This window comes from Rhineura floridana, chromosome 9, assembly GCF_030035675.1.
Source record: "Rhineura floridana isolate rRhiFlo1 chromosome 9, rRhiFlo1.hap2, whole genome shotgun sequence".
NCBI classification, from domain to species: Eukaryota; Metazoa; Chordata; class Lepidosauria; order Squamata; family Rhineuridae; genus Rhineura; species Rhineura floridana.
In genome coordinates, this window is record NC_084488.1 from 69438808 (window position 1) to 69453477 (window position 14670).

At 41.2% G+C, this 14670-nt stretch overlaps 1 protein-coding gene across 3 annotated transcripts in view; it reads left to right on the forward strand.

Annotated features, from left to right (window-relative positions):
- The window catches only part of RNF150 (ring finger protein 150), a 151442-nt gene that overhangs the window by 127220 nt on the left and 9552 nt on the right, over positions 1-14670 (forward strand). The window contains exon 7 of one of the 3 annotated variants that reach the window (XM_061584885.1): positions 1452-2126. The exons of 1 other annotated variant lie outside the window; for it this stretch is intronic. In XM_061584885.1, the coding sequence (XP_061440869.1) occupies positions 1452-1573 (122 nt within the window). In that variant the 3' untranslated portion in view covers positions 1574-2126. Of the gene's footprint in view, positions 1-1451; positions 2127-14670 lie in introns of those variants that run through there. One more of the 3 variants, XM_061584882.1, reaches the window with a different exon arrangement.

Here is a 14670-nt window from a genome sequence, read left to right on the forward strand (position 1 = left end):
CAAGATGCCAAGCCTTTTCCTAAGGCATATAAAATACACTAATGAAATCTGCATAACAAACATTGGTTTAAGCTATTATTTGGTAATGTTCTAACCCTCATTCACAGAAGAAAATGTGCCATCTGTGAGTTAGGGCATAGATGGGAAACCTTTATGGCTGGTGAGCCAAATTGTTATCTGTCCCCACACCCTGACAGGTGGGCAGGACAACACCTGTCAGTCATCTGATTGGTTGTCCCATCCACTTGTCAGTACTTTGTGCAGTGCTTCCCAAATGAGTGACAGCTAGGGAACTGCAGCAAAAGGGGCAACGTGCTGAGCTTAGGACTGGCAGGACTGGTTTCTGCAGGGATCAGCTGTACAATCGAGTTCCCTTGGTCACATAGCCGATCCAGCGGGCTTGAACCCACTGCTCATCAGCTGATGGTTGGTGATTTCTACCCTGCTATTTGCAGTGTTGGCTGGATGATTGAGATCCCCATGGGGAACACAGTCACACAGCTGATCCAGCCTGTCTCTATCTGCTCCGCATCTGATATCATATACAACACCAGGTGTGGGGCAGAGGGTGTCATTTGGTGAAAACGGACTTAGAGGCCAAATTAGGAGCCATGTTGGGCCAAATGGGGCTGCTGGCTGAAGGTTCCTTTGTGACCAGTATGTATCACTTAACTGGTATGCTCTGTGCCACTTGTTGGGCAGTTTTTAGTGTTTTACTTGAAAATTAAATATTTAGTCATTACTAGTGTCAGCTAAAGGATGACAGCACTAATTTATTGACTTTATTTTTGTCTAGCGTTCTTGCCATTTTAATAACTATGGTCTAAGATGTAGTCCACTTTGGTGGAGGTGTGGGTGTGTATGTATAAAGAAAGAGTTGCAGTTGATAGAAATAGCACAAAGGGCAATGAATGTAGATTATTTCAAACTGAGAAGTAACTGTTCCTTTGGAAATACACCATAGAATTTAATCTAAACTGACAATTTGTAGTTGATTATTGAACTACCCAAGAGGTTTTGATTGTAAAAAAAAAAAAAAAAAAATCCCTGCAATGGTAATTTTAAAAACCCATTCAGAATAAATCACATACATGCAAGCACCTATTTTCACTCTTCATTTTAATTTGTTTCATTACAAAAGCTCCTTGGATAAAATCTGAATGAGTTTAACACTGCATTGTTTTAAAATCTGTGCACACTTTTCAGACATGCTTTGGTTTTTTGCAGCAATAGATACAATATTTTGCAGTACTAAGCTTTCAAAGAATGTGCAGCCAGCAGGCGAAATGCAGCTCCATCTGGATAAACAATATGCAGTCTGCCAGGAGTTATCCCTCCTTAGTTATATGTGTGCAGGCTACTGCCTGAGACTGCTAAGGAAAGCAGCATGCTAAGTACTTTGTGCAAGTGGTTAAAGAAAGTTCTCATGTTTACATTCTACTTACTTTCAGCAGTGACGGAGACTGCAGCACAATGGCTGGGACCATATGGAAGGACCACAGCTCAGTGGGTAGAGCATATAACAGAGTTCAGTCTCTGGCATATCCAGTTAAAATGGTCAGGTTACAGGTGATAAGACCTCTAATTGAGACCCTGGAAATCCAGTGCTACCCAGAAGAGACAATACTATAATCTGATATGGTGTACGGTAGCTTCCTATATTCAGTGGTGCCCCATTTCCCTTGGTTGCCCTGCGTTTGAGGTGGCATTGATGATGCTGTGACACAGGCTTCTGCTGGCAAGTGGCCAGAAGTTTCAGCAGCTTTGCTCAATTCTCTTGGAGATAAAATGCAACAGAAGATGCCCATCTATAAATTTCTATATTTTTTTCTAAATAAATGACTACATAATAAACTCAGCATTACTGCTGAAGTTAGTCATGTTGTGTGATTCACAAATAATCAAAACTAACCTAAATAACTTTTTTTAAATATCTTTGTGGACAAAGTATTGTATCATAACATTACCCAGCATGCATTATGTGACTAATTCAGGCTTCTCTTTTTCACTCATCTGTCATTAACACAGATTAACATCTCTCATTAACACAGATTGCCTTTAAGTTGTTTTATTTCTGTAGGTAAATATATATGGCCGATTTTGAATGGACACTGTTGCTAATTTCAGCTTCATATTAAATAAAGCATATACTGGCTTTGGAATTGTATTTCATTTCATTTCAGTGGAATAGCAAACAACAGAGTACATCTCTATTGACCTATTTAGTTTATGCATTCAGTTTTAAACTTCCTTCCTTATGCCATCCTGAATAGATACTAAATTAACCCTTTTTTTCAAATGGCCTCAGAGTGGGTTGTGTTGCATGTGCCATCAGTGTTTTAGAGCCAGTCTTGTCTTTGTGTGCAGCACGTGCCCCTTGGTAGTTCACCAAAGCAATATCTGTTTTGGGTAAATTCAAATGTACAAATAAACTGAGCCTTACGAAAACCATGATCTAGAAGTGCAAGTGGATAGCAAACCAAAATTATTTTAAACCTTCTTTCCACAGCAGATGCTGCTGGAACCCCTTTTGCTGTTGGAAACAGAAAAGATATGCAGCCTTGATGTAAATGTGGAAAGGAGCTTCCTAGCCATAATCAATATGAATGTAGATAGGTGCAGTCAGCAGCCAAGCCTCCCAAGTGTTCTGCACTTCCACACTTATTCACATACACTCTGCGTACTTATGCACTTTTCTCATTATCCTGTTTGCTTCTCCTCCTTCACCGGGTTACATCCCCCTTCATTTAGTCCTCATATGCTGCAAATACTATCTCTAGCACTCTGGCCCATCTCTGATCATCACCCACTCCTTCATCATTGCTGCCATCTATCCTCCCTGCCCGTGGTTCATTGATTAGCTAGTCTTTACTAGGTAGGTCCCACTGATCTCACCTTATGTCCTCTGAGTGATTGCTGGCTATGGAAACATCCTTCCCTGGGCTCCTGGGTGAGGAATGGTGTTGCCTCTAGCTGGGACAGAGAGAACTTGGGTGCTGCACAATGTGGTTGTGATGTCATGGGCCCCATGGAGAGTTCTTCGTGGCTTGGTTCAACTTCTCTCTGCTGCACGGATGGCGAACTGGATCTGTCCAGTGGGCTATATCCTTCTGTTCCTCATCCCCTGTCGGCCAAGTTTGACATGTGGGTGGGGCTGCCCACTGGTCAATCAACTGACATCACAGTGACATCAGATGACCCATTATTGCCCACATGGTTTGAATTTAAGCCATGCCGGGTACACATCACTTTGAAGACCCAACAATCACCTCGTCATCGGGGTTTCAAAGCACCACACACAGATCTTTGCAAGCACTGATGATCAGCTGATCATTGGAGATTGCAAAGAGCTACAAGGGCACTATGCCAAGTGCTTTGCAGGTGCTGCCAATCAGTTGAGGAGCAGTGTCTGCAAACCCCTTTTCAGCCCAGCCATGACTTTACCTGCCCCACACCAAGTGTCATATATGACATTAGATGTAGGGAAGATGGCTCTGACTTTGCCAAAATGGCTTTAGCCAAATTAGGTCTGCAGGCCAGAGGTTGCTCACCCCTGCTTTAACTGAAAGGGGAGGGGAGGAAACCAGCAGCAGTTTCTCCAAAAATGCTTCTTCACATAATATTGCATCAATTAGCCTAATAAATCTTAATTTATAAACCATGTTTCAAAAAAATATTGTTTTTGCTGTCTAATATGTTGGCTTCACTGCTGAAATGGGGATGGCAGGCAAACATAATTAATTAGGGTGGCAGGGTAGAGGTTTCACACTCCCATGCTTCTGGCTGAGAGGACATCTTTTTTTTCTCTTATTCACTCACCAAGAGACAAGGAGAGGCTACTTTGTTAGTGAACTATGAGCCAGCTATTGAAAAACATCACTGTGTGAGAGCCAAACTAGATGCAACACCATTCATGCAATATGTAAATAGTTGAGGGAATCTGTATCTGTACTCTGGTGGAGGTAGGAGCTGAGAAAGACCTCATTTTAGAGGAGGGATGGGGGGAACCTGTGACCCTCCAGACTACAGCTCCCATCATCCCTGGCTATTGGCCATGCTGGATGGGGCTGATGGGAATTGGTGTCCAGCAACATCAGAAAGCCCATAGATTTCCCATCCCTGTTTTAGATAATTTTGTTAGGATTGTTATCCCCAGTCATGAGCATACAGTCGAACAAGCCATGTCTGCTTTTCTCCTTTTTTTACTTTTTCACGAAAAAGCCTCCTTTTTTTTGTATGATGATGCTTCTGATTATTAATTGTACACAGTTATGCATCTTTCTAAAACACACAGATGCCCTGTCACATGCCCCGTGCCATTACAATGATATCCATTAGACGTTTTTCATACTAACCTTTTAAATCTAGTGCATTACCGCTCTGGGTATTTATTTATTTATTTATTATTGCTAGAGATTTCCATTGCAGCAGGTTTAACAGTCACTGGCACCTTGCCTAGAGAAGCATATGCTGCTCTGAATGTTTTAAGAATGAGGAAAAATTGTATTCGAAACAAATACTTTTCTGTTATGAGGGAAGGAAGACATTCTTTCAGGGTCCTATAACAATAGGTTGTTTATTTGCTTGAGGATCCTTGGAATGCACACAATGAAAACTACTCAGCAGCTGTACAGTGTAAAATGCGATCAAAATCAATTTCTAGATTGAAATCTTTGTGGTGGCCATCTTGCTAAGGGAAGGATACCTGAGGCATAACTATCGCCTTATGGCAGCATATCATTGCAGGTTCACATCAATCACAGTGACTTCTTATAGCCTTTATTGCATCCAGTGGTTGCTCCCGTAGCTGTCCTTTCTTCCAGGCAAAAGGAGAATAAACTCCTGTTATGACATAGGTCACTAAGAATACAAGAAGTAGCAGGGGCAAAGTAGTACCTGCATTGGATCAAATGGGCCTTCCTATTCCACATATTTTGCAGGACTAAAGTAAGTTCACTGGCTGGCTGAAATTGCTCCAAGCAATTTCCCTTTGAGCTTGGTGTTCCTTTCTTTTTTTATTTACATATTTATAAGTCTGCACTTTCATAAGAATATATTGAGGCAGAATACAAGCATCAAGAAGAATGCTTTTTCTCAGACGTTTTGCTGCCTGAGGCAAAGGACAAAATGGCAAGCCCACCCACTCCCAGTTCCAGAGCTTGGAAGATTACTTTTAGAAGGGAATAAATTACCATTACAATTACAATTGTTCTGAAAGGAAGTGATTACTTCATCATTACTCAAAAACAATTAACTACAATTAACTACAATTACAATTAAGTTACTTTAAAAAAAAAACACCTAGAGTGCCTACAAGGTGCTGGCCTTGGCTGCTGCACACCTAAGTAGCCAAAAACAACATTCAAAATAAACACAGAGAGAGAGTGGAATATTTATTTATATCCACAAGATAGCAGTGGTGGTCTCCCCACTGGTAAGGGAGGCGGGAAGGCAGAAGGAGGCCAATGCTCAGATCTTTGTGCATCAAACCAAGTGCAATCACACACACACACTGAGCCAGCAAGCATCATCTCTCTCAACCACCTCCTGGATCCTGCCCTGCCACTAAGGCGCACCCACCCAAGCACACATTTTCCTCTGGAGTGCAACAAAGTTAAAACACTGCAAATGCCAGGGAGGGGAACAGCGGCTGCTTTCAGTACTCTCTCTCTCTCACACTCACTCACACATGTCTCTCACCTCCTCCGTTCTTTATCTCCATTCTGCTGCTGCCTCCTTCATTCACGTCCTTGCCCTCCAGCACCTTTCTCCCTCCACTCTTCACCACCACCATCCATTTTTTTAACAATTGTTTTCTCCACTCCATTCCCATCTTGCTCTCTACCTCCTCCCTCATTGCCACCTAACCACTCACAGAGCATGAGGGAAGAGCGACACTGCACAGAACCCCAGTTTAAGACACATTATTTTCATCCACAAATCAGAAGAGCAGAAGACTTCCCCTCCCCCCCCCAGTAATGCCCAAACGTAATGCTGGAAACATTACAATTACTCCTCAAAAATAATAAAATTACTCCTCTATTACAATCAAAATATGAAGAAATTACCCACTCATTCCTCAAAAAAATAATAAATTACAGGTAATTCAGTTTTTGTAACGAGTTACTTCCAAGCTCTGCCCAGTTCCATGTACAAAAGCCGTTGGATCTTATTTCAGCTCTGGTGAAGTGATGGCATCCTCCATCATGCTAAAGGGCGGCTGGTTGGCCTATGGCGCTCGGGGCACATAGCCTGGCATATACAGCTATGTACCTCCAATACCACCACTTCATGCTACCTAGCATCTGCCGCCTGAGACAGCTGCCTCCCTCTGCCTAACAGCTAGGCCAACCCTCTCTTTTCTCCTCTTTAAATGCTTTTCTAGCAAACTCACCTTACATCCCAATGTTATATGTCAGCTGTCACAACCCTGCATCCTCTAGATGTTATGGCTACAAATCCCATCAGTCCCAACAAGCATGGCTATGCTGGTTACAGTTGATGGGATTTGTAGCCCAAAACATCTGAAGGACATCAGGTTGGCGAAGGCTGTCTATGTCTTAATATAGGCTTATTGGAATATACCAAATGCCACTCTCTCTTAATTTACATGTAAAGAAATTGTCTCCCCACAATTTCCAATAGGGAATGTCAAGTCTAGCTTCGTGTTGCAAAATAAAATAAAACAAACAAATTAGAAATGTAAAAACAATAAGCATGAAACATTAAACATAAGTGCTCAAAGCATAATTTTTGGTGTGTTGAAGAAATGCAAAAACATCTACATTTCTAAATATTTAGTTTAGGTTATTTGTACCTCTGTCTTAAATACATAAAATTGGAAATAAATTGCTTTGAAATCAATGGTGCTATCAATCTCCAAGTTAGCGGAATTCATTTTCTGAGTAAGCTTAGACTTGTAGCCTTGGAGTCATGCACAGTTTAAATTGATATGCTTTGGAGTCAATCCAGGACCTGCATATTACCTCAAAATTTGTTCATAAACTTGCAGATACAATAAAACACACAAAATTTTAAATTAGCAGTGAAAACTAGATCACTTTGAGGGTCAAGGCAAATGTGTAGGAGGCTGTTCCAGAAACTTGTCACAAATTTGTTCTTGTCAGTGGTGATGGGAAAACTCTGAAATAAGATTGGAGGAAGAGACTGCTACATGCTGATACAGTAGCATCACTTGCAAACATATTGATAGTAAAGACAAAGCAGGAAGGCTTTTTTTAATTAGCAAAGCTGCACCAAACTCCAGCTGTAATTGGAGTGGACTCCAATCTACAAAACTTAGTTCAGTGCTCCAGGGATGTAAGCATGCAACTAGCACAGATGATAAGATAAAAATTGCTGACTGTTAGTCCATTTAGCTCAATACTGTGTTTCCATAATAGACATCCTCTGAAGGCTCATAAAAATGACACTTCCATATCCTCACCAACTGGTACACTGCCTCTGACTGTAGATGCGGGCAACATGGTTAATAGCTCTATCAATGGCAATCTTCAGTGAATTTGTGTAGTTGGGGTTTTTTTTAAGCCATCCAAAGGCGGAGCCACCAAAGCCCAATGAAATATAAATTTTGGGCTGTGAACAGGAGTGTAGTTGTCCAGGGTCTTGGGGTGTGTGTCTTAGACCCCTTACTTTTTTGGTAGCCAGGTCCCACCAGGGTCCCTATGTCTCCAGCATCCTATGAGCCAATCAGCATGAAAGGGGAGTGTGTTAGCCACTGAGAAGAGTCTTCTAACATGCTTCCTTGTTGTTTCCTGCTGATCCGAGCCAAACACAGTGAAAGGAATTCCAGGGTTCCTACTTCAAAAAGCCAAGTTATGGAGAGTAATTGCAGAAGAAGAGACAGTGAATCCTGATTATAGCATCCCATCTACATCATCAAGTAGTTTGATAATAGCAGGAGATAAACATGTAGGCACTGAATTCAGTAATTCAAGCAATATCTCGGACAGTGAGAAAGGACAGTCAGGTGGTGAGAGTGAGAGAGCAGCATAAAGCAGTATTCAAGCCTAGCCAAATTATTCTATAGCCTTAGAAGAGGGTGTGGCTGAGAGGGGGCATGGCTGTGACTTATGAAGGGACCCTGCACTTCTGGATTTGCTACTCCACTTCTGTCTGTGAATAGTGGGAAAGAATTCAACCATAGTTTCTCATTGAGGAGAGGGAAAAATCTAATAACTTCCTATGCCAGTAAAGTGGGCTGCAGAATTCATCCTTTACCATTGTCCATGCTGGCTGGGCCTAATGGAAGTTGTAGTACAGCAACATCTGGAGATTGCCACATTGGCTATTCCTGGGCTGGAACATGCAACAAAGGCAGACACACACTGATACCAGCAACTTCCAGTGCCCACTGGACCTGAGCCTGTTAAGCTTCCTGCAGGATCCCCCTTAGAGTCTCATGTTGCTGACTGACACAAAGGACACAATGGTCCTCTTGCTACCCATTCCCTATACAGAAGCTGCACAGACCAAGTCTTACTTCAGCACAAGCAATTGGACAGCATCCTCCACTGCACCAGAGGGCGGCAGGCTAGCTTTGGGGGAGTTGATCAGGCAATGTGGCAGGCACAGTTCTGTTGTCCACCACCCCACCATCACTCCCCATCTCCCAGTATCTGCTGCCTGAGGCAGCTGCTTCACTCTGCCTAATGGTAGGGCTGGCACTGATTCAGAGTGCTGGTTCTTAAATGGTTTGGGACTGATATACTTTCATATGATCCTGTCTGCCTTGTGTTCAGCACTGGAGGCCTTGGTCTGCATCCCACTTTCAGAAACACCTCCGTAGAGAGGTTCACTTGGCTCCTACTCTCGTAAGCTTCAGGTGAGCAGCCTGTCATTCTCTCAAGCTTTTAAAGACCCTGGGTTGGATTTAACTAAGTCCTACTCTGAGGAGACCCATTTAAATTAATGAACCTAAGTTAGTCATGTCTATTAACTTTAATGGGCCTGTTCTGAGTAGAACGAGCATTGGATACTACCCTCTGTCCCCATGCTCTGTTTTACTTTTGGTTTTATCACGTTAAACTGATGCTTAGTAATTGGTTTAGTAATTTGTAATTTGATGTTTAGTAAACTGTTTTTACTGGATCCAGACTCCATTCTGCTTAGAACAGACCCAATAAAATCAAAGGGACTTAACTTAGTCAAATAACATAATCAAGTACCATTGATTTCAAATGGGCTACTCTTGTATTTTATGAGCAATTAAGCTTTGCATTTATTTTATTAAGAAAAGGGAGATACAGTCTTTAAAAATAACTGAGAAATAAAAAGGAAGTGCTGTATAAATGAATAAACATGTAAAGCAAAAAAACCCTCATAGTAGTATTCCAGGCATCCCGGGTGGCATCAGTAGGAAAAAGAAACTGTAAGAAACAGAACAAATGTAGAGAAAAGCAGCTTGCCTTTGTGGCAAGAATCAGTTTGTTACAGAGTCAATTATGCATATCAAACACTGTTATGGATTATAAGCAAATTGCACCATAGCAATAATTCACACAGACAGGCCCTTAGTCTTGCAAGGTAACAACTGGGATAGTTTCAGTCTCTGCTGGATTGCATCATTTTACAGCAGTTTGCCTTGGTTGATTTTATTGGAAACACTGTGGTAGTAGAGAGCTGATTCTCAAGGAGAATCAGGCCCTTTGTCCTTGGACAAAAATAATAATAATAATTTAATTTTTAGGCCGCCTATCTGGCCGAAGCCACTCTAGGCGGCGTACATATTAAATTCAATAAAATACAAAATACAGTAAATACAATAAATACAATAAAATACAAATAATCATCAGTGACAGAATAGCAGCAATTGTAATACATAGCAGCGGGGATTGAGTATATAATTAGCCCATCCCGATAGTCTCAAAGGCCTGACCAAACAGCCAAGTTTTTAATGCTCGGCGGAAGGTATCCAGGGAAGGGGCATGTCGAAGATCGAACGGGAGGGAATTCCAGAGAGTGGGGGCCGCCACCGAAAAAGCCCTCTCTCTAGTCCCCACCAACCTCACTACTTTTGTTGGTGGGATTGAGAGAAGGCCCTGCGTGGCGGATCTTGTCGGGCGGCATAGTTGGTGACGCTGGAGGTGCTCCTTCAGATAAACCGGGCCGAAACCATATAGGGATTTAAAGGTTAACACCAACACCTTGAACTGGACAACAGCTTTTATGCAACACCAGTGCAATGTTGGCCAGAAAATATCTCAAGAATTTGTTTTTCTCAATCTACCATTTTGTTGGGCCAGGACTACAAAGACAAATAACCTGTTCACCTTCAGTCTACGTTCAAAACCTTCTGTTTATAATTTAATGGATAGAACATGGTGTTGATTTATGTCCCACTCCTCCTCCAAAGAGGTCAGGACAGTAGGGTAGACCCATTGACATTAATTAAATACCACCCTGCATGTTTTATCCTTACAACAACTCTGTCAAGTAGGTTAAACTGAGAGGTGTGGCCTGAGTGTGGGCTCCTGAAGAGGAGATTGAGACAGCTTTGCTCTTCCCATGATCTTCTCTCCAAGAACCCACATATTAGTGTGTTCTCACTAAGCCATAGTTTGGCTTCATGTGACATGCAATAGGCCAGTGACTGGCTCAAGGTCACCCAATAACCTTCATGGCTGAGTGAGAATCTGAACTCATGTCTCCCCAGCCTTATTATGATGCTATAATCACATCCAGACCAGGTGTACTTTAAGCACATCATATTCTTTAGGGAAGAAATTCTAGTCTCTGCAACCATCTTTCCTGTTATATTTTCCTGGCCCTCAGAATATCTCCTTGGAGGCTTTTCTTGCTCTGCAGTAAATATCTTTTTGGTATGAGATAATCCAAAGCTTTCTCCAAGACTTTGTTTTCCCTTTATGGATGTTACCTGCATTTCTCCCCACCTGTCCCCATTCTTTCTTGATTGCTTTTGTATGAAAGCTTTACAAACAGGTTACATTTTTGGTATTATTATTATACAAGAAAACCATTATTTCTTAGATGGAACCAAAATACATCCTAGACTTGTCTGCCCTGAAGTAAGCCCAATTGAGTTCAATGGGACTTATCCCCAGAGAAGTGTGTGCAGGATTGCAGCATTATATTTTTAATTATGACATTACCCAATACAAAGAAAAAGGCAATTGCAGAAGGTTTGAAAAAGAAGCCATGAAAAGGAAGGGTATTTTGTTGACATGACACAAGGCCTTTCCTCAATTTCTGCTAAAATTACAACCAACCAATATGATCATTTTGAACTGGTTTTGGCTATTTTTCTGCCTTTACTAATATATTTACTTATCCTTGATTTACATTAATCATTTCTCAACTTAACAGTACTAAATTAAGTTATTTAACTCAGTTATTCCCACCTGGTAAAATCTCATTTGAATCTGATAAAATATGTATGCAGATATGAAATATCTGCACTATTTTTAAAATAGAGTTAACAGTGCCTTTCCCAATAGGAATGTGGGAACCATAGCTTCAAGGCATTCCAGGAGTCTTCAGATGGGGGAGGGTCCCCATGCAGCCATTTTCCTTGTTCCTCTTGCCTTTCCTAGTGGGAAAAGAATACTAAATTGCCATTCAGAGTTGCCACTTCAAGGGGCTAGCTCCCAATGTAGCTGGCTTCCCTAGTCCCTTGCTTTTCCTTATGAAAAATACGAGGGGTGTGGGGAGCCAGAAGCCTATGAATGGTAGCTCTGGTTAGAAGTGAGCAGAGCATTGTAAGTAATGGAGGAGACTGGGAGAAGATCTCCTGTAACGTTTACAATGCTGTGCGCATCCCATCCTCCACCTTTCACTCAAAGGAGCAGTAATTGAGGATGGTACTTTTGTGTTCCCATTTGGACTGCCATCAAAGAAGCTGGTGGGCTGGTCCAGATCCAGTTCCTTGCCCCGGTCTACAGAGTCATTGCATTAGGAGACAGAGGACCTTGTTGCTTCTTTTGGAAAACCATCCTTTTCTCCCACCAACCTGCTCCTTGAACTAAACCCAAAAGCCTGAGAAATGCTGCCTGCTATGCAAATCAACAGAGCAATGTCACAAACTTTTACTCTGGATTAATTGCTCCTTTTTTCTCCAGTTCCTGTACTCACTATCACTAATATGGATTGGAATTGCTCTAGCTTTTTTCTTACTTAGTTACAGGCATGGCAGTGATCCTTATCAGGAAGGCAGCAAGCAGGGTGGGGAGGGTTATCCCTTCCCCAGTATAATTGGAATGCATATACACACATGGGGGCAAGGAGTCCCCATGTGCACCAATGGTGGTTTTTTTCCTAAGGCTTCTAGCTGGGGGGGAGTTTATTCCAACCATAGTGAGGAGGGAAGCCGAGATAAGCCTCTCCTCTCTGCATGCTGCCTTCCTGATAAGAAATCATCCCCATGTCTGTAATTAAGTAAGAAGAAACAAACGTTCTTACCATATATGGAGCAAGAAGTGACAGACGTCCAAGCTGGATTTAGAAAGGGAAGAGGTACCAGAGATCATATGGCAAACATACATTGGATAATGGAACGGACCAAGGAATTTCAGAATGAAATCACCCTGTGCTTTATAGATTACAGCAAAGACTTTGACTGTGTAGATCATGAAAAACTATGGAATGCTTTAAAAGAAATGGGGGTGCCACAGCATCTGATTGTCCTGATGCGCAACCTATACTCTGCACAAGAGGCTACTGTAAGGACAGAATATGAAGAAACCGATTGGTTCCTAATCGGAAAGGGTGTGAGACAGGGGTGTATTTTATCACCCTGTTTGTTTAATCTATATGCAGAACATATATGGAAAGTGGGATTGGACCAAGATGAAGGAGGTGTGAAAATTGGAGGGAGAAATAACTGAGGTTATACTTTGGACATATAATTAGAAGATATGATTCACTAGAAAAGACAATAATGCTGGAAAAAACAAAAGGGAGAAGAAAAAGAGGAAGACCAAACAAGAGATGGATTGATTCCATAAAGGAAGCCACAGACCTGAACTTACAAGATCTGAACAGGGTGCTTCATGACAGATGCTACTGGAGGTCTCTGATTCATAGGGTCGCCATAAGTCATAATCGATTTGAAGGCATATAACAAGACTATGCTTACACTATTTTAATATTATGCTCTTTTAAAGTTAGTTGGCTTAGTTTTCTAAAGTGTATCTCATAGGTACAGTGGAGGTAATGATTGTTACTCAACTGGACTTAGTCTTTCTGTTCTGCCACATTATCACTTCCTTCCTTACTGAACTTGGAAACTGACTACTTTGTTCCTTAATGCAAGTCATTGCAGGTGGTTACTGTACATGCACAGTAGCTGTCCCAAGTAACACTGCTTCTTATTGGCATACTGAAAAGCTTACTTTACTGTGTCGCCATGGTGGCATTCAGATGTGGTGGCATTCAGATGTTGGACTACTACTCCCATTGGTCCCAGCCAACATAGCCAGTGGTCAAGAACAACATTGAGAGGGCATCACATTGGCTCCTATTGGCTTAAAACTTGAGGTTCTTAATGAAATCAATAACCTGCAACTTTCTTCTTCCTTGACTTTTTCCAAGCTGACTGAGAAATGATGGAACAGACCCATAATAAGGGTTAATAGTCAGTGCTTTTTCATTTTTTTCAGATTGTTTTTATATACTCTTTTGGTAATATCTTGGTGACAAGGGAATTTACACAGGAGAAGCTGTTCATGTGTAGTGACCTAGTGGCAAAAGCACAGCTGTATTATCCTTGCCCGTTTCTTCCATTAAACTAAGAGCTATGATGAATAATAAAAGAGCTGTTTACTACTTTTCCTTTTTGCTAAACTTGTTTGGAGAATCTGTTCAAGACCAGTAGAATATCTTCTTGATGCTTTTAAAAGAGCCAGTGCTATCCAGCAGCACTTGTTCTATTTCAGAAATACAGGGTTTTTTTTTTATATTTGTTGGTATCAAAAGTGTATTCAGATTCCTTCTCTTATATCTTCCTTCCTGCTGTTTAAGAGCTGTTTTATAGCCTCACCTTTGTAGAATGATAAGATGATGAAGCAAAAAAAACTCCAAAATGTTGTTACTTTGGTTTTTTTTTAAGTACTTAGCATCTTCAGGGTGTATTTGGACAGCCTGTACTCTTCAATATATCAACTGTGAATTCATACACTTTGGGGATTATTTGGTGTCTGGTCTTCCACATCATACAGAGAAACATGCATGCAAAGCAGGATATCCATTTTCACCATTGTGCTTCTGTTTTACAGAAATGTACTGATAAAAGAAAAACCAGATTTAATATCCCACTCTACATGTATCTCTCTGTGTAAAGGGGAACAGCAGACACAGAGATGCCTGAATGTGCACTAATTACACAAAGACATAGGTGTTTAGTTAAAAAATACTAGGGAGATAATTTAAAAATGCCTCTACTTGTAAAACAGTTTTTTAAATGTGTTTTAAAGATGGATTTTACCTAGTGTGTTCTATAACTGCTGTTGTGATGATTATGTTAAAGAGGTAATTATATCACAAGAGGATTATATCACAAGTCCTTTTATTACAGGACAAAGCTAAAGAAAACTGGAGAGATTTCAGGGAGCTTTAAATGCGTAATTGCTTTGAAATCTCTAACTGGGAGAGTTATCCTGACGTTCTCCCTACAGTTCTGCAAACCAGTATTGC